General features: G+C 39.0%; 1 protein-coding gene across 1 annotated transcript; it reads right to left on the bottom strand.

Annotated features, from left to right (window-relative positions):
• Nucleotides 1-1,047: 1,047 nt before the first annotated feature.
• SERAC1 (serine active site containing 1) lies at nt 1,048-26,435 on the bottom strand. Its single transcript, XM_058019969.1, has 17 exons — nt 26,394-26,435; nt 23,649-23,740; nt 22,274-22,310; nt 21,826-21,962; nt 21,411-21,500; nt 20,325-20,456; nt 18,684-18,805; nt 16,500-16,628; nt 15,050-15,163; nt 13,598-13,760; nt 11,277-11,427; nt 10,351-10,492; nt 9,488-9,588; nt 6,430-6,527; nt 5,706-5,888; nt 5,220-5,363; nt 1,048-3,356 (listed from the first exon to the last, which is right to left on the bottom strand). The coding sequence occupies exons 2-17, from the start codon at nt 23,737-23,739 to the stop codon at nt 3,226-3,228; spliced, it is 1,965 nt and encodes a 654-aa protein (XP_057875952.1). The 5' UTR covers nt 23,740; nt 26,394-26,435; the 3' UTR covers nt 1,048-3,225.
• Between the last annotated feature and the right edge of the window lie 1,232 nt (nt 26,436-27,667).

The following is a 27,667-nucleotide window of genomic DNA, read 5'->3' as shown; positions in this document are numbered from 1 at the left end:
TTCAGGGGCATATAATGGGTTGTAGGGAGTGGCTATCCTGTAACATTCTTACACTTGGCAAAAATTGCTGATGGCAGCTGTGAAGCCAGGTATGATCTACCAGACAAGTTTACAAGTGTGTGCCTTTAGTATGTGAGGCTTTGGCAAGACACCACACGTGAGCTTGCCCATGGCTGCAGTTCTGCAGCTTCAAGGTGCTGTAGGCACCCTGGTGGCTCTGCTGCAGTTGTGTTTGGGGTGGCTAAGTGGCTCTCCTTGGTAAAGCAACTGCCTGATTCAGCTTTTTTTGGGAGGTTATCACTGAAACAAACAAAAGAAAGAGAACCAAAACATTGGTCAGAATTTTCACTCTGACAAAACAACATTTTTACTTTTCCCTTTTCATCCAGAATTGGGATTTTCACCAGATGGAAAATTTCTCATCATCATTTGTGCACCAGGAAGCACAAATCTCAGCAGAAGCCAGTTCACAGCACTGTAACCACAGCAATTGAATACTTGGTTGCTGTTACTGCTAGAAACACCAACAGTTACACCAGACTGCTGGACAGCAAGAGCAAGGGGACTGACCAACCCCTTTTAGCCTTCCCTTCCCATCTCACCATTTCCTCTTGGATGTCACAATGCAGATGAAACATCATCTCCTCAGACAACTCACACACAACCTGCCTGCCACACCTGCAGCTGAGCCACTGGATGGCATTAAGAGTACTTTGAGACCTGAGAATTTACACAAAGACACTACTCTCAATTAATGTGACACCAGGAAGCATAAAAGCATCCAATTCCTGATGGGAAGCAGACATGAATGCTCAGCCACAGAGCTGCTGGCTCTCAAACTGATGTCTGTACACACTTCAGAAGACACTGCTGCAAAATCCAAAAGCACAACTGACAAACTGCTCAGTTTGGCAAAACGTGCCAGACCAGCCACCCCCCAGCACTGTGCCTCCTACCCAAGCAAAGGGTAATGTCACATTCTCCCAGCACAAGTCAAGCACTAAAAAATATGCAGATTTTTAACAAAAAAGAACATGGTCCAGAGTATTCAGCTGGCAGATCATTAACCTTTAATACACTTTGTGACATATCCAAGACATTTTTAAATCACATTTCATTAGTATATTCCAAAAAAATAAAACCCAAACCCCCAAACCCAACAACCCCCACCAAATATTAGTTTTAGAAGTTACACATATATAAATACAGTTACAAAAAGGAGAACATTGCCTTAAGAATTCCAGTTACAAAACATAGATGCATTTGCTAAGATTAATGTTTAAAGTCACTGATCTGAATCTGTGTAAGCCAAAGGAGTCTACTAAAACTAATAGATTTGTCACATGAAACAAGCATTCAGTTATTAGAAGTCTTGTCTATTCACCATGAATTCCACATACTCTACTCTGTGCATACAAAGTGTACTAATATATTTACACTCTGAAGTCTAAACCAGTGTAAAAAATATAGACCTCTTCAGGAATAATGACATCTCTGTTACATTTTCTATACAAAATACTGCCATGCAGTGTTCTTACCTACCTCTCAGTTAGGGGGGGGAAATGCTCTTTTTGCCAGTGTAGTGCTGTACAGTCTCTGTACTGCTCTTGAGAATTTTACTTTGCAGTTCCCTCAATTTCCAGTGTAAAGCTGTATTCAAGTCTACAAATTCAAGAGTATTTTGAGCTGCAGTGTCCTCCTGGGCTGCTCTCAGGACCTGGCAGGACTGCAGTGCCCACAGCACCAAGCCCATGCAGAACTGCAAGGTGCACCCCACCTCCTTGGCAGCTTTCAGAGCCATCATTTGAAGGACACTAATACTGGATCCATCTCACAGGAGTGGCATGAGGAGACACCTCAAGCCTGTCATCAATACAGACCTCATTTAACAAATGGTCAGCAAAGGCAGTACAGCTCTACACAGCCCATGTTTGTTTTCAGAGAGGGATGCAGGTGTAAAGAAAGGGACTAAAGAGACCACAATAACATGAGGCTGCTTTTAGCCACAGTGCAAATTATTTAAGACTTCAAAAAAGTGACTGTGCACTGCCATATTTTCATCTAAAATATACTGATTTCTCATCAGTACTGTTAGGGTATCCTAAACATAAACAAACAAACTCAAGTAAGACACTGCTGGTTTTCTCTGTATCTACACCAGCAGACATATTTGGGCCCCAGCAAACCAAAACATTTGTGGTAATTTCCAGTGAGGCCTTACAATCACCTGATTTTCTTCCTGCTTTACCTTTTTCCACCTCAGCTCCAAACTGTAAGCATCAGCTTTCTTGTCAGGGCCTACACCTATTGTGCTCCATCTGAGCATTTTCAATGCTCTTCTTTAAATCAGCTACAGAAAAGTTTCTGTATGAGTGACACGAGCCAGGGATTTGAATGCACCAACTTCTTGGAGTCTCCCAAGAGCAAAGAAGAAGAGCTGAGCTCATCAAACACATCCTCAATGTGAACAAGCACAGAACTGCCCTGTCTGACCAGATACACACTGTCCTAAGGAAAGCAGTCTCACAAGTTGCTAAGGTTAGGAGGGAAATGTACAAGAAGATGAACATTTCTTTTCTTTTATTTTCATTAAAACAACCACAATTTTCTAAGCAAGGCAAGCTACCAACCTGTCTGTTTCTCATGCAGAAAAACAGATGCTGTGTCTGCTGACCAATCTGGCTGATGTATTAAAAGAAAAGGCAAATGACAAAACCTCCTAAAATTGGGTCACTAGGCCAAAGTGCTACCTTAATTCACTTGAATACTAATTTTTCAGGCTCCAGTCAGGCTACCCTAACATGGACAGTAAACCAAAACTTTGCAGCAGCCACATGCTGCTTCTGCCCTTTAACACAACAAATAACCACCTCATTTAATTGTTTCTAGTCCTGCCTATAAGACTTTATCCCAGGTGTATATTTACCTGCTTTCAAAGCAAGCTTGGATAGCTGGTTTTTTTTTTTTTTTTGGTTTTTTTTTTTGCTAAATGAAGATACCCTGGGCACACACTTTCTTTTTGCCAAGTTTGTATTTGTTCTGAATGTATTTTGAAAAAGAAATTGGACAGGTGCCTAAAGTTCAAGATATACAAGAAATTATTCAGCAGCAGATACTATTGACACAGCACCCTTGTAATTCTGCAGATCCCCTAACGAATGTTAGAAGTTTCTGTGTTACACCAAACACAGGACACAAGCAGGAAAGGATGGCAAAACCTCAGTCTCACAGTTCTGGGGCTAAAACATCCTGAATGAACTTCAGTGTACGTTGATACAGGAAAGCATCCTTCTTCTTTGGCTTGCAAATATTTAGATGATTAACATCCACTGGAATAAGGTCTCCAATTCCTATGTCTGGAAAAGGGGAAAAAAAAAAAGAAAATCAAGTTCATAAGACAGCCTAGAGTGAAAAGAACATCTTGCATTAGCAATTTCTCTCGTAAAAACAACTTCTCCTATCTTCAGTAAAACTCTTTGTCCATCATTATTTTTTCATGTGCTAAAAGCATCAGTACACACAGTTATGGCCTGATAGAGCTCTGTGCTGCCACAAAACCCACACTGGCACATGAGACACCATTAGGTCAGAGTTCTACTCTCTTTTTTTGAAATACACAAATGTACATTTCTCCATACAGACAACTTTGCTGAAACAAAACTTCATTTTACTGATAGCACAGTCCTAACTGAGGTTTAAGCATTGATATGATCAGGGATGTAGTTTAATGCACAGTAACCTGAACCTGATCACCACTAATTGCCCATATCCCTTACACAAACTGACACGGACATTAAAATCTGGACTACAATGAACCTGAAATATGCTGCCAATCACTATGCACATTTCCAGATAAATGAAATATTTACATTGCTTAATTGTAGAATACAAATATTCCATTTTCAGCTGATTTTGGGCACACTACAGTACAAAATTTTTTCTTTCTTGACAGCCATCACTACTAACTTTCCAGTTAGGATGCTGTGACTGCCACATTCTAGTTTATTGTCTATTTCCTCATCAGAATGAGAGAATAGACAATCCTCCATTTTGCTTTGACTTCTGTATCTCAAACCATGTAAAACTACACTAGAGCAGGATGAAGCTCTGCTTTCATGTGCCCAAGCAGACCTGCAAGAAAACAGGGAGCTGTTTACCCATCAGCCTGTGTTTTGAACAGAGTGGCCTGCTACAGACCTGCCATGTGCCCTCTAAAGGTGTTCAAGAGCACTCAGGTGCTGCACTAGGTGTCACCCCTAGAAGAGGAGACATGCTACAAAATTACAAGTGCACAGTACTCACTTGGGTTCTGTTATTCAGCCCTCTTTTTAACCTTATTTTGTTAAATAATAACAAAAAAAGGTTCAGTTTTTCAGTCCCTGGCAACAAAACTGCATCAGCAACATTTTTGCAAAGCATTGCTGCTCAAGAGGATCTGCTACAAAAAACTGCTAAATAGTGACTCAGATAAACAGGGATGTACAGCCCAACTTTTCCAAAGTACCTAACCCTGCACTCAAGCTTGTGATTTAGCTGGTGGAAAGCCTGATCTAAAACCTAACAAAGCAGTGGCTTCTGGCTTTACAGATACCTCGGGCAGTGCAAAAGAAAGACTGAACATATAAGACTTAAAACAGTTTTCCAAGTTGAACACCCATAAATAAAAGCAAGGGAAAAACATGTCTGGTTTCCCCTTCTCCTAAAAAAGGCAAAAAGATGGAGGGAACTCTTCAGGAGGCAAACTCTATTGCTGGAGTTCATGAGATGTGGAAGGTAAAGGATTCTTAACACTGAAAACCAGCTTTGTGACTTTTTCCTTCCATTAGCAGTTGACTAATTTTCTTTCTTAGTTTTTTAAAGGAGAAAACAGCTGGAGTTTACAGAAGCATCTGAAACACTATGCAGCCTACCCATACAAAGATAAACTACAACTAATCATAATTCCAAATGAAAGGACTCCAACATCAGACCAGGGTCTACCCTGCTTTTTTAACAGATGTTATTCTGATTTCACAAAATCAAAACAAACAACTGTTATTTTAAGATCTAAATGTAGCTGCTTTTGATCTCAGTAGTCAAAAGTTTAAACAAAACCCCCCACACTGTACTAGCCTTATTTTTCTACATTTTTACCATAACATTTATAACCTTTTCTCATTATTGATGTTTACATCAACAGATATCAAATTAAATAAATTAAATGGCTATTTCTCACTTACCTGCTGACTCTACAGGTACAACATGCAGTTTTAACATGCTGCCTATATGTGTGGGTAGGGTTTCTGCAAAACTCAGCACTGAAAATTTCTTGTCTTTGGCAAAAGACAAGAAGTCATCATTCAGCTCTTTAAGGGCAGGAGAATCTGAGAAAGAGCAACATAATTTTTACAGTGTTATAAGATTACAGCATTCTTCTGGCAAGGGTGAGAGATGTTTTTATTACTATGACAATTATAGGTGTAGCATTTCGTTTGTAATCCCTTTTTCCAACTAGCATATGCGACAATTTCTTCTGACTCCCCCTTTTCCCCTCACCTCTGCAATCAAATGAAACAACTACTCAGAATTCAACACACAACCCAAAACATAAAAAGGAGGTTTGTTGGTTTTCCCCAGCTTTCTCTGACAGCACAATGAAAAAACCCAAAGCACCAAGAACAGCTTAGCAGAGTTCCTGTTGCTAGATGGTAGCAAAGTGAACATACCCTTGCTGAGCTCCTTAACCTCCACAGATGGGAAGAGGAGATATCTGGCATTTATAGAATATTCAGCCAGCTGGGAACCATGGTGAGGTACGCTATAAAATATGATTCCTCTGGTGTTGTTTACAATTTTATCCATTTCTGGATTCTTGGAAGCATCCACCAGCATCCTTTTGACTAGAAGACCTGGCAACAGAAGCTGAATTAATGCAGGGATTTAAATCACTGGGAAATAATGACCATGCTATATTAACCATGAGACAACTAGCCATATTCTTGCCTTGGTTGATTGGTCCTTAGATTGTCAAATATGTAAGATTAACTTGAAAAAAACCCAAATCACGCTTGAGGAGGCATCAAAATAAAATGTCAATGAATGATGCAAATCCAAATTTGATTTCTGTTATGTGTTGCTAATGACATTTACTATGTGCCTGATCATGGAGAAAATTTTGCCTCTGGATTTCCATTTACATGAATTTCAACTCATTGAGTTTTTAAATCAACACAGTAAGAACAAACAGCAATAACAATCCTTTCAAAATGTATATGCTATTAAATATAATGCATTAAGAAAATAGAAATCTGTTTTTCATTTTTAGGTCTTCGCCAATTTTTTAAATACACTATTCTGAATAATTGCATTTCTACCTGAATTTGGTTAATGGCTTATTCTGAAACCTTTAATGCAAATAAATGCTTTATACCAAACAGGCAACACGCTTACCACCCATGCTATGGGATACCCACACCAGAGGTCTGTCTCCAATCCCAGCAGCTTTGAGCTTGTCAAGCAGCTCACTGCTCCTGAAAGCAATAGACTCCCTGCACAGAGAAAACAAACACAGGCATCATGGAGCGTGACAGGTTAAAAGGCAATGCTAAAACACAATGAATTTTAGTGCTGCACGTTTATGAAAGTGAATTAGGTAAACAAATATTAATTATTTCATTATTGTTTCTACATTGAAAAAGGCCAGAACTTTTCTAAGGATCGCTTCACAAGGACAATGGGAATTGAGCTAAATTCAGTTTCTTGCTCTTGCTAGGAAGTCTTACTTTAATTTTGCTCAGCAAACATTTCTGTTTTCTTGACAAGTTGTTTTATAGAGTTTTAAATAGTTTCAGTATACACATTGTAGCAAAACAGTTGTTATTCTGTGAAAGCAACATCAACACATAATGAACTTTACAGCCTGCACCATGAACAAACCTCATACACACTTTGCTGTACAATGCTCAAAATATGGAGCAATGCACAGAAATTTAAAAACTAAGTGCATCATCAACCAATACATTTAAAAAATCACAACCAATGTCAGTTACACTTGCCAGACAATCTCCAAATGCTCTCTACTGGAATAGCATGAAAGCACAATAATCTCCATTTTATAAACAAGAAGACTGAGCTCTGGAAAGGATAAGCTACACATTAAAGTTTGAAAATGAATCTGTGGTAGAACCAAAACAAAACTAATGCCAATGCCCAATCCAAGCCTGAAAGTGCAACACTTGCACTTTACTTTGCTCCTTGCAGTGTAACAAGAATCAAACACAGAAGGTCCTTGGGTAATGAAAACATCAGGATATGGGGGCAACCACTGTGCAAAATAATTCACTTCATCTCTATTGGTCTCAGTATTCTCACTAGAAATTGCTTTATAACACATATGAAAAGAATAATCAAATGTGTCTTTTCAGATGAACAGTACGCTCTAGGCTAGCAGAGAGACAAAAATTCACTTCTGAAACAGTGAATGACACTGTACATTTAAGATCAAACCTAAGGTTGTTTTTCTACTGCAACCTCATTGTTCCTGCTAGTTACAAATATCTTCAATATCTCTCATTTATTATTAACCACATAAAATTATCAAATGTTATGGCTGGGTGATCATAAATAGCTAGTAATGTAATTTTCCATTTTGAAATGAAAAAGATGTTATCTTTGGGAAAGAAAAAGGAAATATATGTTTTTTCTTTTAACATACTTGCTCCAGACAGACACAAGAAGAGTTTTCTTAGAATCATACAATCATTTACATTTAAAAGACCTGCAAGATCATGGAGTCCAACTGCTAGCCCAAGGTGGACAGCCAAGTCCACCACAAACCCATGTCCCTAAGAGCCTTATCTGCCTGTCTTTATATTATCTTCAAGGATTGGGACTCAATCACTTCCCTGGGCAACCTCTTCCAGGGCTTGACAATGCTTTTAGTGAAGAATTTCTTCCTTATACCCAATCTAAACCTCCCCTGGTGCAATTTACAGCCAATTCCAGTCTTCTTGGACCTGCACAGGTAACCACCTACGTGCTCCTTACTGTAATTTTTCTGCCTAATTTCAAATAGGCACATTAACAGTCACGTGTTCCTTATTTTCTCCCTGCTCACATGTTTTCCTTAATGCAATATTTCATACAGCCAGAGAGAGGAGGGAATGAACAAGTACCAAGTTCCCAGTCTATTATACATGTTGAATTTTCTTTCTTTTCCCTGCACAAAAAACCACTATTAATTTTCAGATTCTTAACCTGTAAGCAGCCATGCACCTGCCCCTGCTGCAGTACACAAGTTGAATTTACAGTACTAGTTACATGCCTAAATACCTGCATAAATGTTCGAAGCATTCTGATTTAAAGATCACTGACCCTAATAACCAAATTCTATTCAAGACAAAAAAAATCTTTACAGGCTCAAAGTGTTCTTATTTTTCAACATGTTTGGTGGTAGCATCTTCCTCTGACCTACCCTGTTCAAGGTCAGTAAAACCAGCATTCCTCTAGCAAGGACAATTACACTCTGATTGAATCAGATACAGTTATTGTATTTTATCATCAAAGTAACATTTTTTGAATAACAGTATGTTTGTACCAGAAACAGTGTGGCCAGCAGGTCTAGGGAAGGGTTGGTGAGGCAGCACCTCAAGTCCTGTGTTCAGTTTTGGGCCTCTCACTACAACAAAGACATTGAGGCTCTATATCAGGTCCAGAGAAGGGCAATGGAGCCAGTGAAGGGTCTGGAGCACGATTCCTATGAGAGACTGAGGGAGGGATTAGCCTGGAGAAAAGGAGGCCCAGGGGGACCTTACCACTCTCTACAGCCACCTGAAAGGAGGGTGTAGCTGGGTAGGGGGTTGGCGTCTTCTCCCAGAAACAGTGACAGGGACAAGAGATAACAGGGAAGGTTTAGGTTGGATACAAAGAAAAATTTCTTCATCAAAAGGGTTGTGATGCTCTGAAACAGGCTTCCCAGAAGTGCTTGACTCCCCTTTCTTTGAAGCTTTTAAAAGGCATGTGGATGTGGCACTTAGGAACATTGTTTTGTGGTGGCCTTGGCACTGCTGGGTTAATGATTGTACTTGGTCATCTGAAGGGTCTTTTCCAACCTAAATGATTCTATGAAAATATATGCTTCATTTTATCAGGAGTATAAAGCCACAGTACAGTGATTTTTTTGCTGTGCTTATGAAGCATTATTGTGTCACTTTAAAAAAGACACCTCTTAAGAGATAAAGTTGCATTTTCATTAACTAATAGCATAATTTAATATCGCCCTTAATATAAAGCAAAACAGACTAAGAATTCATGAAATTGCCACATGTGGTTATCCATGAGGCTAAAATCTTCAGCATACCATGACTATACTTAATATTTTTTGTAATCTGATTTTTCAAAGCAACAGGAAAAGTAAAATTGACTCTTTAAGAGTAGGTGATCCCAAGGATCAGCTTTACAGGTCTATGTCCTGGCCCTGCCTCCAAACTGCAGATGCTGCATTTCTTACCTTTGAGCCTCCACAGGACATTTTGCTTTCCAGTCACTCAAATGGGTGTCATACTCCACAGATATGATCCTAAGGGAAGGACAGTCTGAAGCAAGCCATGTCTAAATTAAAGAAAAGTAAAACCAAAGGAGCTTATAATTGATGTACTTAAATTCTTGAAAGCAATGGAGAAAAGCTGTTACTATGGGGACAATATCAAGAAAGACTTTTGCTCTCCAGTTAATCCCCAAATATATGTTACACCTGGATTGTCATTCTTTTATCACATGCTGGTGAATTCTAGATTGTTTCTGAGGCACAAAGCAGGCAAAGAATGGAGATTCATCTCTAACTCGTGCATTCCTGGCTCCCTCTCCTGGGTGAAACAAGTTACTAAGATTGCCAACAGGACTGATCAGTTCAAGTTTCACAGAGATACTTCTAGTGGCTATACCAGTGTGTTTGCTTGGAGCAGTAATTACTTATTCACCAACAACACTCAAATAGCAATCTGCACAAAATAAGGTACTCAGACACCTCGGTAAGAAAAGGAACTTCATTTAAAATGTTATTCTATAAATCTTCCTCAGCAATAATGTTCCATTAAAAAAAAGAAATAAAAAGAAGAGAGAGCATAAGGAAAGCAGCCATTGCCACCTCTTTCAGTAGCATGTGAATGATGTTGAGAACATAAAACTTAGCAGGGATTTTTCCTTGCAAGAACAACAATAATCAGGAACTTGGAAACTGCCACTTGTATAACAAACTACAAGTAATTGAATGAAAAAAAGACATCTGCCAGACAGTGTCCTTCTAGATGCTCGGGACAGCTCTCCTGAAAGAGCAAGCAGCAGCCACATGTGAAAATGTTACTGCCTTTTTACCTTTGGCCAGCACTGAGTGTATTCCTCCTCCCCTTCTGAGGCCCTTCTATCCAAATGCCGGTCCATGTCCTGCTGCCGCCAGGTTTTAAATGCTGCTCCCAACAGCCCATGAACGAAGAGGATGTCTGCTCTGACAGGCTGGCTGATCAAGCAAAAGGAAATTGTAAGAGATATGTGGTACCTGTCCTTTTAGCAAATTGAAACTTTTAACCTAAGGGATGCCAAAATGCTTTTTTTAACATGACATGTGACTTCTTACCTTATGGACAACATTTCATAATATTTCAAAGAGCATACTCAGATAAAAATTAGGGAACCACACAGAAGAAAGATATAAAATGAGGCATGGAAAGTATCCATATCATAAATCATAATTCTTTATAATGAAAAACATCTTTCCTGCCAGCCACTGTTCATGTGGCTTGGTAGCTCCAGCCTTATCATCACATTAGATCTTCACTGTAACCAGAGTAACACCAATGACCCAGGGAACAGTTACTACTGACACCCAGACTGCTTTAGTCCCAGACTCACAATCACTGTTACTGAGGATGAAAATTTACTGCAACTTAGGCCAACATGTGCTGTTGCCAGTAGAATGATTACAAGGCACTGTATCCCAAGAAAAAGTGCAAAGGTTAAACAGTTGTAACCCACACAAAGCAGCAATTGATTTCATGTCTTGTGTTCAGATTTTCCATGCATGACAGTAATACTCTGCCCACACCTAGGGACTGCTCCAACCCCCTTTACTCTTCTTCTACTTGAGAATCTAAATTCAGTCCTTTCAACCCACCGAAGAACAGGAGAGGCAAGGTAACATCAGTACAGCAGCACTCTGATGTCAACTCTTCCAAAGTTTTGTAACAGAACAGCAGAACAAGTAACTCCAAGTACAGCATGTACAATGACTCCTTCTACTTTACCTGCTACGATATTGTGGATGTAAGACATAAACACCATCTGCATATTTTTCTTTCACCATGTCCCTGTCTAGATTAGCCAAAGCTCTGGATGCATGAGAAGACTGAATGATGTATGGGGATTTCATTACTTCAGCAAGAACAGAAACCCAACCTACATTGAGAAAAGGAAGGGGCAGGTCAACTAACAGAAACATCATCTGAACAACAGAATTCAGAAACATCAACCATCAAACCATACAACTGAAAACAGATGTTAAAACTTAAGAATGGCAACGTCAAAATAAATTATTTCAATCTACTCTTTACCTCAGGAAAGTCAAGGCTAGCTAAGTGGAATCTCCTAAATTTAAAATTCAGATGTATTTTACTACTGTTCATTTTATGATCTGAAGAAGAACCCCTTTCTCAGAAGAAAAAGAAAGTGTATCAGCAGGTCAGTATAGCTGTAGCAAGAACAGATCTCAGATCTCTTTTTGCAGCTAAAATGCCAGGAAGATGGAGACAATGAAGCTTAAAGCATAAGAAAGGTATAGAAAACAACCTACAGAAGCAATGGCAGGTAAAAAAATGTGATGCTTGTTGTGAAAGTACAATAATTTCTAATTCTAAAATCCAGCATAAGAAAAACTATGTGATTAAAATATCTTCACTATTCTAAAATTTGTATACTATTTATACATTAGAAACATAACACAATTAAATTGGATAAAATTTTATTGAGGATTGTAAGTCAAAGGTAGTATGGCTTACAAACACTTTATGATACTCCACCTAAGGTGTAAAATTTTCTCAAACATGGAAGGGAATTATCACAGACTACTGAGAAATGTAAAGGAATATTTTTAAATGCATATGCACACGTTTCTTTAAAATCCTGATAAATCTTGTTGTTGCTAGCAAAAACAGCCTATAAATCAGTTAGATTACAGTCAAGTCCATAAATAAAACCTGGGAATTTACTTTATGAGCATTGTTTCAAAACCATTACATTATCTTGTTACTAGTGTAGTCGGTAAACTGCTAATTCAAAACCATTTACTGTAGACTGAGGAAAAGAACAAATTGACATTCGAGTTTTGCCTTAAACTAACAAAACTACTAGGACCTTTGAGGACTGCATTCTTTTTTAACAATAATGTATTTAAATTATGTTTCTAAGCAGAACATATGCTGACCACTGTGAAAGTTGTACTTAAGAAGAATACTATCTGAAGTCTACTTTCAGTTCTCCAAACACAATGGAAGATAGTCTGACTAAAACTAGCTTGGTCTCTGGTTTTGCATTTCTCAGTCAAGATGAAGAGTCAAAAATAACTGTTCAGGATCAAAAGTAAGTGCTCTACTCCCAGATATCCCATCACAGCTACTACACAGTGCATTACTGTTTTTCTTCTTCCTGTGCCAGCAGCTTTTGCAAGAAAAAGAGCCTTAGAGGTTCTTTCTTCTTATGCATCATCCAGTAATAAAAGAGAAGCTTTATCAACTCTGGACTAGTAGTATCCAACTGCTCATCTCTGGAGTTTGATTCACTGCCTAAAATTCCTTTTGTACTGAGAGCTCTGTCCCAGGGAGATGCTGACACTCCTGCTTCAATCTCTTCTTCTACATGTATGGTTTCAGCAATCATTAGGATTTAAGAATTGTGCCAGAGCCCAGAACAAAGGCCTTTATGTCCAGCTGCCTTTCTTCAGAAGTGAGCAGTATGGAAGCTGCAGGCCAATATAAGAATAAGAATACAAAAGGACAATTATACAATTCTGATTCTAGTCTATACCTTCAGATTTTCAGCAGTCAACTTTGTTTCCATTTGTAGAACTTTATGGATTTTTCATTTCATGAATTTGTCTCATCACTCTTTGAAGCTCTGTGAGTCTTCAACTACCATGTTTTGTGGCAAGTTTTATTTTGGTCATGCAATATATGGAAAATACTATTTATTTGTTCTCTCTTAATGTACAAGAATCTTTGGTCTTGCATTACAAGAAAAAGCAAATGACCATTCCCTCTTTGCCTTTTCTATGCCAGTGAAGAGAATTTTATAAATCTCTTATATTCTCTTCCAGTTGCTTTTTCAATGCTAAGTGTCTTAGTCTAGTTATTTGTTCTTCATATCACAGCCATTGCAAATTTTTAATCACCCTCACCATCTTTTCCCATGCCTTTGCTACTTCTCTTTTGTGTAAAAATGCACACTGTAATTAACATCAAACATCAGCTTGGACTTACAGAATTGCATATTGACATTTTCTATTTATTTCTTTTCTTTATTTATCTGAAACTTTTGGAGCAGAAATCTACCACTGAGACAGCTTTCCTTTTACCTGCACGTACTATGGATGAGTGCAGATGTTCATCCAAAGCCATGTTCCCAATAATGCGGATTATGTTCCTCTGGATCTTTGCAGAATCTTTACGTAGCTGGTATATCCTCTGCAGTAGCTGAAGGCCTCCTTTAGCTTCAATTTTATCACAGTGAGAGGAAATCTGGCATTACAAAGTAAATGCAGTGACAATAAACAGACATTCTGCAAAAGGTTTTTTAGACGCTGTTAATTCATAAATTAGAGAGTTTTAAGAAGTAGGTATAACACACCCCTTGTTGCATATAAATTAGATTAATCTAGAATTTATTATGCCATATTTGAAGAGGAAATAAAGGTTTTACTATGCAACATGCATAATTCCTATGAATTGACAACTTGAAAATCTCAGAGTATGAACTCTCTACCCTTCTTCATGTCTGAGGGAGATGAAATGGTCTCCACTTGGCATGATCAAATTTCAACTCAAGTTCGAGAGTCTGAACAGGTCAATCGTCTGTATTTGCTAAAGCACTATCTCAACCAGAGCCACTTGTCCATCACCCAAAATGCAATCATTATAATTGTTTCTCTTCAAAATGAAAAAGACTTTTTTACATTCCAAATAATACTGCTATCATTACTTATCCTAAGACAAACAATTTAGTCCAGATGAATATGCAGGGTAGCTTTGGAACTACTGATATCCTCAAGCCTGTGGCTTTCAACAGGCTTTTGGAATGAGTACACACACCTTGTATAAACTGAAAATCGCAAATATAACAAATTCTAGACTAAGTCAGAATTTCTATGTATGTAGAAGATGTGAAAAGAATACCAGGAAGCTGCACTTTATCCATCCCAACTATCAGTAACCATTTGGTGTTCTCAACACTGTTTTTCAGTATTCTAGGCTTCGGAACAATTAAGTGTACACAGAAAAACGTAGCAATAGGAAACAAGAAGCAACACTGTTACAAAATGTCTTCCATACTCCTCATCCGTGCCTGCAAAAGCAGACGGGTCCTGGGAAGACCACTGTATTATTAGCTGTTTGCTGTGCAATATTCTGCCCAAAGAATACCTTTGTGTATGGGTAAGGTCTGCATTCTGTTCTGGTTTCTAATTACAGTGAATTCATGACACTATTTTGCTTTGTGAAAACCAGGCATTACATCCTCAGAGATGCCCTTTTACCTTTTCAAAGACACATACTTTTATAGTACAGGGGAATTTGTAAGGGTGAATGAGAAACAACAACAAAACTTACAGACACTTCCTCAAGTGAAAAAAAACCCTACCATGTAACAGGAAAGTGCTCATTTCACACCCATCTCAGTTGTTTAAACATTCTTACAGAAGGAGAAAGGTGTAGGAGACAAGGAAATGCAACTCCTTCCCAATACATGAGAGTGCATTAGAGAGGAATGTCTGTAAATGCAGCTTTTCAGTTACAATTTGAAGACAAATTACCTTAGAATGCTGTACTAAAGCCTGCAAGCAAAAGAGTTCCACTGTCTCTGAAGGGACTATACTCAATGTCTCACAATATGGAAGTCCATTTCCTCCAAAACACCATAAGCCTCCCTGAAATGAAAAACCATAAAAATAGTAACACATTTCAAATGGCTACATTAAAAAAAAAGGATTTCTAATCTAGAATGTTAAGTGTGTAATGATCTATAGAAATTGATTTAAAGAGTGCACAGCATGCATGCACTTCTCAAAATGTACAGATTACACAACAGTACATCATAAAAGTATTTACTTTTTTAAACTGGAAATATTAACTACATTTTCAGTATGGTCTCCTTAGTCTATTAACTTCAAAACATACAATAAAGGGGAAAAATGTATTATTTTCATTTTGTTAATGAATGTCATCTTTTAAGATCATTTGCTTAAGCATAAAAAAGCAAGAATCAGCGTAACTCTAGACTTGCAAAACTTAGAAGAGGAGGAAGAAAGGTCTTCAATATGTGGCACAGCCTCAGAAGACCAGTCTCTCCACCACGCAGCAGAAAGACCAACATAACCTCAATAAAAATCAAAATGCTTCCAAGTGTGATGTCTTACCAAAGCTCCCTTTGTAGCACGAGCTCTGGCTGTGAAAACAGTAAAGGAGTGATAGTGTAAAAATAGCACACATAACTCTGTCATAGAAAATAAGGAGTTACTGCACTCTGGAAACTCTAAACAAAGACTGACAAGCACTGTTATTAAAATGACATTCATGGTTGTTATTGCATCTTTTAAAAAATAAAAATCACTGATTAAGGAAGTTACACAAAAAGTAAAACTCACAAGAGAGAGTGGATGAAACTGACATAAATAACATTTTTAAACAATAATGGCACTTTAAATCACATTCCTAAAGCCAGTTAGAAAGTTGCTGTACAGACACAGTTGGAGAATTCCTAGATCCAGGTCCGAACAGACCATAGACTACTGCAGTTCTGGTTTGGGGGACCTATTTCAAAGAGGCACTTCCAAGGGATGTAACAGAGTTTACTATTTAAGGTGTGCTAATAACCTACCATTTTACTAGAGATTTAAGAGAGGTTTAATAATCTCATCAGTAAAAGAACATTCAAACAACAGTAAGATGAAATGTGAAAAATAATTTTATGAGCACTATAAGGGGAAGGAATGTTTTGGACAGTGTTGAAATGTCTGCTTAATGGGAAGGCTTGTAAGATATAATCCTTAACTACACCTTTCAACTAGCACAGCTGGGAAATATAAACAAGCTTTCAAGCAGACAGACTGTATTTAGAAGAGATTTTGCTGATGTTCTACATTCACAAAGTGTCTGTACTTCTCTTCCTTTTACAATGATAAAAAATACAGAAAAATATTTATATCTTCGAGCTCTGCAGGCACACAGAACCCAAACAGGTCTGTTCTGCAGATGGGAACTCACCATTTGTGCAGCAAGAGTCTGGCTACTTTCCCGTAACGCAAGGGATGTGAAGTACTGGACACATGGATCAAGACCAGTCTGAGGTAAAGACACCAACAACAAACGAAGTTCATCTTCTATGGGATCATCCTGTGAGAAGTAAGCATGAACAGCTTTTAGGTTGTTTTGTTCAAACTATGAAGCAAAATGCAGAAGAGAGGAATATCTGAAATAATGGAATCAGCCATACCAATGAGGACATAAAATCTGAACCTTGGACTTAAGTGCTCTGCAACTTCATTTAATAGTTTTATCTGTAAAGACTTTAGAAACTGATAATTACAAAATCACCAAATAAATGACAAAAAGCAAGCTTTACATTTCATATTTTGGTGACGTTATCCTGATGGTGCCAAAGACCAGAACAAAAACCAATTCCTCTTGGCAGAGGAATCTTACAAGTTCATCCTTAACTAATAGAAATTCTCATAGAATCATAAAATACTCAGAGTTGCAAGTGACCCACAAGGATCATAGAAGTCCAGCTCCTGGTCCTGCACAAGACCACCCCAAGAATCACACCATGTGCCTGAGAGCATTGTCCAAAACTGCTTGAGTTCTGTCAGGCTTGGGGCCATGATCACTTCCCTGGGCAGCCTGTTCCAGTGCTCAACCACCCTCTGGGTGAAAAACTTTTCCTGATATCCAACCTAAAGCTCCTCTGACAGAGCTTCAGGCCATTCCCTCAGCTCCTCTCACTGGTCACCAGAGTGAAGAGATCAGTGTCTGCCTCTCAGCTTCCCCTCACAAGGAAGTTGTGACTGCAGTGGTCTCCCCTCAGTCTCCTCCAGGCTGAACAGGCAAGTGACCTCAGCCACTCCTCATGTGGCCTCCTCCAGGCCATCCACCATCTTTGCTGTCCTCCTCTGGACACTCTCTAATAGTCTAATATCTGTTTTATACTGCAGTGCCCAAAACTGCACACAGTGCTCAAGGGGAGGCCACACCGGTGCACAGCAGAGTGGGACAATCACCTTCCTCATCCATCAACTTGTGATGCTGTACTTTTGGTACTGCAACATTAAAATCAATGTATAAATTATTAGTAAAAAATGAAAACATTTCTTTTAAAGTTTGGTCTGAAAAATTAATGTAAGTATCAGTATAACAATCCATATATTGATAGATGCCACAAAGTAATTTCATTTGCTCACCATCATTGAACTTGCGGTTACTCTAACTCTTTGAAAAAGTCAGAGATGGAGACTTATTTGCGTAGAGCTGCCACAATGATTTGCTTCAACTTCCTGAGCAGCAGATTGGCAACTCTTAGCTTCAATCACCTGGCAATCACATTGCTGTAAAAATGTATCCACAACCATATACTGGTGTAACCTAGTATTTAAAGACTAGCAGGGAGAGATCCACTATCGCATCATCTTACAAAGGCAAGAAAGCAAAAACTGAGACTATCACACCCAATCAAAGCTGATATTCAGAGTTCTGTTGGTTAAGATACACAGGCATTTTCTGACAGGGCCTTCTGCCCCTCTTCATTCTATTAGCATTCCAAAACACCTTGTATATTATACTTCATATGCCAGCTCTGTTTGTTGAAGAAGCTGATGACATGACTCCTCAGACCATCCTATATATAACATATACATACATTTCAAGTGTGTTAAGCTAATTTTTAACTTTAAAATGAAGCAAGGCCAAATGTATCCAGTAAGGATCTGCCGGCACCCAAAAGCTGGCAGTGAAGAGGTGGGCCTACAGTAGAGCACCAAGTACTACTGAGGAGGCAAAGGCCTCCAGGAGCACACTCTGCTCCTGTGTAGGATTCTGTCAGTGTCAACAAGGCAATCCAGGATGATTTCTTCACACTGCCTACTGGATAGAGACAAGCAGTGTGTCTGTCAGACTGGTAAGTGGCTCAGACTTCACTGCTTGTAAATATGTCATGTGGATAACAGTCCAAGAATAATAATTGATCAATACTTCCAACCTTATTTCTTTCCATCATGGCACTCCCTAATGCAGATATACCCCAAGGGTGCATCATGCATTAGTTTTGTATTTTGGTGTTTTACTACTCGTCAGTTACTTTAGAAGAACTTCACTTTCAATAAAGTTAACAACAAAAGTAGCAAAAAAGAAGTAAGCAAGTAAGAATCATCTAATACCCACTTTTCTTTTACTTACAGTCTTTATTTTTGGCAATGGTGGTGGAGGCAGGAAAAAGCGAAGGTCAACATCTTTGGATCGAGCCAAACCTATAGCAGTCCTTTGATCACAGGTTTGAGCAACTGTGACATACTGATAATCTGTTGCACAACAATGTTAGAGTTAAAAGTTAAAGATACTTAATTTTGTTTTAAATGTAGTTTGTGATCTACTTTGCAAATATATTTGAAAAGAAAAACCATCTCTCTGCAGTCTACTTACAAAAACCTTTTGATTTTCTAACCACAAATTCCAAAAACTGCAGATGTTAGACCAGCACTACACTGAGCTGAAATACACTTGGGCACTAACTGTTCATTATAGGACAGTTTGATAATTCAGTGGCAAACTGAAGGAAAAGAAAATAAAACATTGAAGTGGATCAATGCTTTTTTCTACAAAAATTTCCTTCTATTCCTGTTACTATTATACAATTCTAGAACAAAATTGACAAGCCATTTAAAAGATACTTTTCACAGTCATAGATTGGCAACACTTTTCCTTTGGTGGAGGTAATTTATACTTGCAAACTGAACTCACTGGAACCTAACACTTTGTCCCAGTTGTGAAAAATCAGCACATACTTTCAGTCCTAAACTTTCTTTGACTTGGTTTTGAAGCATCAGGTTAAAAAAAGCCTGTTTCCCTCATGAGGCAGTTGGCAAGAATAATTAGTGTTTGTGAAATGTCCAAATATTTCAACAATGAGCACTACAGAGAAAGGGAGATAACAAAAGGCACTGAATTTCTGATAATGGACATCTTGTGCTCTGAAAACACCTGCTAAGAGTATTCATCTACAAAGAACAAAACTCAGTTTTGGTATATCCTAGCTTTGAAACATTTTCAAACACAGTTTGCTGGTGTAAATTCCCCGTGGAAATGATTTAGAATTTAAAAAAGGCAATCTGAAACAAGATAAATCCCATGGTGTGAATTGCACTGGAAAAGTGAAAGATCCACAACTGACTAAATCACCGAAACCAGAGTCCAGAATGGAATGTCACCTAGTTTATGTAGCCTGGTGGTGGAGGGGAAAGGAGGAAACACAAGTAGACATACACACACCTCCCCTTTGCCTGGGGTTTCAAGGATACTTGCTGCTACAGCAAGAGGGAGAACTTATTACTATTAAATAATAACTAGGGCAAAAATTGTCTTACAGATAATGCTTGCAGGTACCAGCCCTCTACCTCTGGTTTGTCATTACTACCTATCAGCTCCTAACCAATTTTTATTAACATAACCAATGACCTTAAACTCATTCTTACAGAGGCTTATAAAAACACCACTGCCAAAACTTGTGACTGCATTAGCAATCCCAACAGAAACCCCAAGGAACTGAAGAGCATGAACTGCTCTCCATGCCACAGCAATGGTTACAATCCTGTGGTGGGCAAACAGAGATGCCTGCACTGCAGACACTCAGTGTATCAGGGTATTAGGAAAGAACAGCTACTTGATATGTAAATAATTCCCCCACATTTTAGACAAATTTCAGAGCATATTTATGCTTCTTGCAGCTACTAGCTTTTCTTCATGTTGTCAGCAGACTTGGAACAGCTAACTGAGACTCTGTGGAATTTTTGGGACAAATTAGGCTACATCAGCATACATTACCATGCCAGTGACTGTTGCTTGCCAGGTCTTGTACAGCCTGCAGTCGGGTTGCTTTGTCTTCTGACTGAGTTCTCTTTAAGAGAAGCCATAAGGCACACTCATGATCTTCTCCATCAAAGGTACTGAATTGTTCTTTGACCAGGAAACAAATGAAATCCAAGTTATTATTAATGAGCATTTTAAGCAGACACATTTCCATTAGTGGAGTATGGAAATATGTAGTTTTTAAATATTTGAGTATTACTTGTTCCCAGTAATTTAGAGTGTAAATTAGTACACTCTAAATTAGTACACATTAAATTAGTACAATGAACAAGGACAGAATGACATCAGTAAAATGCTGATCCTAAAATGTTGAGATAGTCTCATTTTAGTGGCACCAAGTTGGTATTTCATGTATCTACATGACAGACACAACCCCTGGCTGGCACTTACCAACCAGAGTTGTAAATATGTAAATTTGCAGGAGCTGCAAATTATTAGCAACTCTTGAGGCTCTGACCTTGAAGAATTAATTTCATAAGATGACAGTGGAGATGCACACTGCTATAATCATTTAACAGAGAGTGAAATGAGAATAGACATTATGCCTCAGGAGCAGAGTTTCTGATAGGAATGGAAATTCTTGTTTCAAATTACTTGAAAAAGCAGTAACACTGATCCAAAAAACTGTGCTGCTTTCAGTTAATACTGTCAATTTTGATGAAAGCATACATACTTTTCTAGAATGAGATTTTGAGAGTATTTCATCCCACAGACACCTTTTTTACACAAAAATGATATCAAATATTAACTTGGTATCTTAAATTTTAAATCACTTCTGGAACAAGGAAAAAAACAACCCTCAAATATCCTCATAGCCATCACTTTCACTTACTTTAAGAAAATAAATTATTCTAATACACAGAAAATAGACAACTGACTGATAATCCATATAAATATAGAAATTGTAAGCTATATTATCACAATTTCAAGGACCAAAGAACATGTTAACTTTGTAAGAAAAAATGTTTTACTTCCTAATTGCCCTACTTCTTACTGTTAAAAAATAATAACCATAGATAAAGTCCTACTTTCAATACCTACCACTAAAAGATGTCCGGAAGATTTTAGCTTCTTTTTCTAGAATTCTCCTCACTGCTTTATGGATTTCTTTTCTGGCTCTGTATGTAATTCCTACAAGAGTATTGTTATATTACTGGAAGTCTAAAAGACAGTTCCCTCACCTCACATTTTGTAAATATATGGAAAAAGAAATATACACACATATACATATAGACATTGTATAAGGAGAATTATTTGATATATAGAGAACTATGTATAGAAAGAACCATCTTAAAAAAAACCCCAAACCAGTCAGCAGCTTAAAATAAATTTGGTGACATTTCTTGGTAACAGATTTCAGGAAATATAACTTTACTTGTTATATAAGGGTGACCTCCAGAAACATTCTACTCTCTTAGAATTCTGTTTTTAGAACTCAAACAATTATGCATCTTACCTTGATATTCACTTGGGCTTAGAGAAGCTGTACGTACGTATATATAGGATTTCAGTTTTTCTTGATGTAGAGCTTGAGTATCGATTTTCAGTAACTTATTTAAGGACAGGACTTGATAGGTAATGAATACAAAGCCTCTTTAAAGAAAAAAAAAACTGCATATGAATATCAACTAAAACAACATAATGAAAAAAATTAGCAATCACACTGGCATAAATGATAGAGATTTTACAAAATACATAATAGTCTGTAGATTATCTTGATTTAGCAAAGTGGAGAAAAGGCTATAAAATACTTGAAATTAGTTATAACTATCAGAAATTGTGCTTCAAGACTATATTCTACCATGTCTAATGTCCCCTAATACTATCACATTTTTTGAAAGATATACATATTAAAATTTAACCTTATCTTTAAGTTACATATATGTTCATTGGTTACAACTTACCCCAGTATAAGTGATCCAGTTACCTTTGCAACTTTTCCTTGAAAAAATCAAAACCAAACGTCAAACAAAGTTGTGTGCATCACCTCAATATAAGCACAGTTACCATTTGATTATCAGACAGTAAGAATACAAATCATTAAGAACAAGCTTTAGAAAAAAAATTCTATTGCTCTCTAGCTTTCAAGAAATTATTAACCAAACTTTACAACTGGAGAAACATTACTTGATTCAGATTTCCTGCTCTCCTAAGCAAGATGATAAAACATGTATCCTGACAGTGCCATTTACTTTGAATATTGCTACCTCTCAATTGCATGCACTGCTCAGCTATCAGAAACAACAGTGAACTTTCTCTGCCTGTAACACTAGCAGTGATTTGGAACTCAAAATCATTTCAAGGAGTTAACGTTTTCCTACATGTTGCAGCTATTTCTTCAGTGTATATTATCACATACAGGACTATGTATGTTTTTGAGAAGTCCTGCAGAGTCTCCATAAGCAAATACATTTAAAAAAATAATTCAATTGAATCTAATCTATAAAGCAAACAGATAATACATGCTGTTTGCAACAATTTGCCTTTTAAATAAAACTATTCCTTCCAGATTTCAGCTACTTTGTATCTACAAAGTCCATCTGATTATCTGGATATAAGGATCTCTATCCAGAGAAATACTTATTACCAGCAGCAGCAAACCCACTGTAACACATCTCACCTATCATGAATAATTTCTTTTCCTCAGCATGAATTGGGAGACTTGCCCCACAACCACTGCTATCAGCTTCCATCTTTGTGAGGTCATAAGAATTTTGCATGCAGACAAAGAGGCATCAGCTACATGTTAAAGAAATAACTGGCAGAGAAGTTTGAAAAAGAAAAAAAATGCAATGCTTCCTGTAGAGCAGAAATTGAAATATCCTATCTTTAATGCTCAGAAATAAATTTCAGAACTGTAAGAATTGTCATTATATGCTGAAGACACCAAAGAAAACGGAGACTAAGCAGATCTTGAAGTAAAAAAGGAAAAAGAAATAATAGAAACAAGTTTTATTCACTGTTTATGACTGTAACTATTTCATGGCTCTAGAGACTACAAAAAATCAGATATAAGTGGAATTGAAGATAGTTTAAGATCACATTTAGTTAGGGAAAGACCCTCATCTAGCGTTCATATCTGTTCCCAGATAATCTGCTGGTGTCATATTACATATCACCATGCAAAGCAAGGTCAGAAGCAGAGAGCAGGAACAAACAGAAGCTTTTAATCACTAAGCATTCAAGGGCTTAAAACTTCAGTATTGTTTAATTAAGCATGGTGTCATGTCATTCCTTTTTATTAACACTTCAGATCAATACATAATGAACTCTACTTACTGATGTCATACCAGGGTAGGCGTTTTTTTGTGGTTGGACCAGAAGTTCCTATTTTTCTGTAGCAAAATACACAATAAGCAGCCACTGACATTCTGCATATTGAGGGGGAAAGAAAAAAAAGTAATGATTGATTTGAGAATTACAGCAGAAATCCTGTAGCATTTTTTCCCTGACTTTTTACAGCAAAGGTCATGACGGGAAAGGTCATAATAAACCATGTTTGTGTCATTTCACTCCATATAAAGCACTCTGGCTAAAGAACTCAATAAATTTCTCAAATTATGGGCTGAATAATGGGCTGACTTTCAATTATAAGAGAAGTTTAAAGCAGTTTTTTTATCAATTATGTTACTGTTCATTTTAGTGACTTAGTATCTCCAATTAACTTCTCTGCTTCTAAGTTTCCTTTCCTACTTCTTAGTCACTCTTCCCTAAATACCAGATATGGTCCTATCTCCATCAAGACATTACTCAGTATGACACGAGCTTTAATACAACTTAGTAACCAACCCCTTTTAAAAGTTCATCATTTATTGTGTTGGCAAGTTTTATTTTGACTAACAAGAATTAAAGAGCTACTACATTAAAACTAACACTTTTTGCACACAGTGCAGAAGTAACATGAAACTCCTATCTTCTAAGTGAAATTTTAGTGTCTGCATTGGTGCAATTATACTAACTGAAATATTGAGTTAATGTGTTTATAAGGATGGAAAAACACACCAGTATCTCTCAAATATGAATCAAATTCTTGTCAAATGAGCTCAATTTGACACAATCACAACTCAAAATGATAAAATGTCACATGTGTAAACCTGATGCTGAAATATGGAAGCCTAATTAAATTCAATTACCTCCTTGAATTTAAGGTAATCTCTGCAGACCAAGAAAAGTGTTTATATCACTTGTTGGACACCTCAGTGTCCAACATCTGGACAAGGGAACTCTTTTGGTGTCCTTCCTTTAACATGTCTTCCCTCTTCTCTTATTTCCCCAACAGTTTTGATTTTTCCCTTCTGTCTTGCTTGTGTTTGGGAGATTTTTGAAAAACAACAGCATTACCCCAGCATTGGCAAAATCACTGCAGACTGCTTTTTGACTTGTCATTTCAACACTGTTTATCCTTTCCCTTCAACAGAGCACAACACACTATGAAACACTTTTAAGACTTTGACCATCAGTCCTCTAGAGACACCTCTCCTGCCTCCAAATTCCTTGTCTCATGACAGCTCCTTTACCACCTTTACTCCCAGAATCACAGTACTCACATGTCACAGACAAATTTTATGAAAAACCTTGTGTCAGGATCTTTTCTCCTAAGAAGCTGAGAAGCTTCAGCTTCTCCATGTTTTGCTGCTTTGGAATGTGATTTAGAGAATTGTTTACCCAGCATCTGAAATTGTTTTTACTTGATGACCAATGACAGCCACCAGTCAAGGCTGTGAGCAGTCACAAGATTTTATTATCATTCCATTACTTTCTATTGCTTGCTAGCCTTCTGATGAAATCCTTCCTTCTATTCTTTTAGTATAGTTTCAATGTATCATTTTCTTTTAATAGATATCATAAAATAATAAATCAGCCTTCTGAAACATGGAGTCAAGATTCTCATCTCTTCCCTCATCCTGGGACCCCTGTGAACACCACCACACTCACATTTACTCTTCTCTCTAACCACAGTCTGAAATAAACACGTGGTTCAGTGACAGCAGGTGCCACAATTGCTAAGATTTCAAACATGCACTACAAACACAGGAGGACAAAGTGAGCACCGCTGCTCTGCTGCCAGGAGCTCCTGTTCAAGTCTGGGAGCAAGCACCAAATTATCAAATGTTAAGGGTCTGGAATGGACCTTAAAGATCACCTAATCCCAACACCCCTGCCATAGGCAGGGGAACCTCTCACCAGACCATGCTGCTCACGGCCTTATCCTGCCTGGCCTTGAACACTTCCAAGGTTGGGGCATCCACAACCTTCCTGAGAAATCTGTTCCAGTGTCTCACCACCTGCACAGCCAACGATTTCTTTCATAATATCTAATCTAAATGTCTCCCCTTTTCCTTTGCACCCATTACTCCCTGTCCTACACCACAGTTCCTGATTAAGTGCAGGACTTTATCAGTCTCTGGCCTCCCTGGAGGACCCCTCAGACACTGCAAGGTTGCCGTGGGGTCTCCATGCAATCTCCTCTTCCCTAGGCTGAGCTGCCCCAACCTCCTCGCTCTGCTTTCACAGGGACGTGCCCCAGCCCTCCTAGCGACTTCGTGGCCCTTCTCTAGGCTTGCTCTAGCAGCTCCGTGTCCCGCCGATGCGGGGGAGCCCCGGCGCGGTCTCAGCAGAGCGGAGAGGGGGCAGGATCGCCGCCCTGCCTCAGCCGGCTGCTCTGGGGGCTGCGAGCGCGCACTGCCGGCTCTCACTGGGCTGGTCACGCTCAGGCACATGCAAATATAGCGCAAAAGGAGCCATTCCGCACCGTTTCACAGCCGGCCCAGGCAGCGCCGAGCCCCGTCCCGCACCGGGCTGCGGTCCCCACCCACCCGCCAGTGACTGCGCAGCTGGGGCGTGTTAAAAAAAAGGACAAAAACACCACCGCAAACCCAACTTTAAGCAATGCAACACGTAAACGGGCAAGGAGCCAGGCGAGGGTGGCTCTGTGCCTCTTTCCAACGGGAAGGAACAGCGCACCCGTTACCCGGAGCCCCAGCCCGCCATCCCAGCGCCCCCCGCCCGGGCCGCAACTCGCACCTTCCGCCTGCGCCGCCGCTCCCTGCGGCGGCCCCCGCACGCTGCGTGACGCCATCGCGCCGCCGGCAGCCCCGGCCAATCCGCGGGCGCTGCCGGGGGCCCGGCGCGCCTGCGCATGCGCGGGCGAGGCATTTCCGCCGACAGGGAAGCGGCACGGAAGGAGGGTGGGTGCGAGGGAGCGGGTCCCGGGAAACTGTCTGTGTGCGGCGGAGGTGAGGGAGCGGATCCCGGGGAAACTGTCTGTGTGCGGCGGAGGTGAGGGAGGGGATCTCGGGAAACTCTCTGTGTGCGGCGGAGGTGAGGGAGCGGGTCCCGAGAAACTGTCTGTGTGCGGCGGAGGTGAGGGAGCGGGTCCCGAGAAACTGTCTGTGTGCGGCGGAGGTGAGGGAGAGGATCCCGGGAAACTGTCTGTGTGCGGCGGAGGTGAGGGAGGGGATCTCGGGAAACTGTCTGTGTGCGGCGGCGGTGAGGGAGGGGATCCCGGGGAAACTGTCTGTGTGCGGCGGAGGTGAGGGAGCGGACCGGAGCCCCCGGGGACCTCTCTGCCCAAGGCGGAGGTGACGGGCTGGATGTACCAGCAGCTCCTCTGGGGAGTAGCGTTGTCGTAAAGGGTCTTTGAGTTTAACCGAGGCGTTGTTTGTTTGGATTTGGGTGTTTGGGGCGTGTTGTGCTTTCAGATTTCCTGTGGTCGCCAGTGCTGTTATAGATGATAATATAATACTGGTTTTCGCATTTATAGATTAGCTTTTTGCATCACAGGTAGTTTGATACGGTACAATTTATACTTAGTTTAACTGCTTTTGTATACTGTAACCTGTCAGTTTGTGTTTGCGCTGTATAGTTCATATGAATATGAATAGTGTGATAAATATGCTATATCGTAAGCTTTAGCAAACTGTTAAAATAGAGACTAAAATCCTTCTATGTAGATAACTCAGAGAATGGTGTAAAGCAATTATGTTGTTTCTTACATCTGCGGACTGGCTTCTGCAAGTGATGACAGTGACAGAAAACAGCATAACAATCTGGGAAGGATTTATTGATTATTTGCTATCAGGAAGTGTGAAACAACCGGATAGAACTACAGGAAGAAATAAAACATATGGACCTAATCTACAGAATGTCCTGCAGACGAGTCAAAGGTTAAAACCAAGCAAGAGAAACATCAAAATCTCAGAGGAACATTTGACTAATGTATAAAGTAATGGATATGCATGTAACCCCAGCAATGTAACTATATATTGACAACTTAATTTTAGGCTACCTGTGTGCTC

This window comes from Melospiza georgiana, chromosome 3 (genome assembly GCF_028018845.1).
Source record: "Melospiza georgiana isolate bMelGeo1 chromosome 3, bMelGeo1.pri, whole genome shotgun sequence".
NCBI classification, from domain to species: Eukaryota; Metazoa; Chordata; class Aves; order Passeriformes; family Passerellidae; genus Melospiza; species Melospiza georgiana.
The sequence above is the reverse complement of the archived record's forward strand: the minus strand, read 5'-3'. Positions and strand labels throughout refer to the sequence as shown.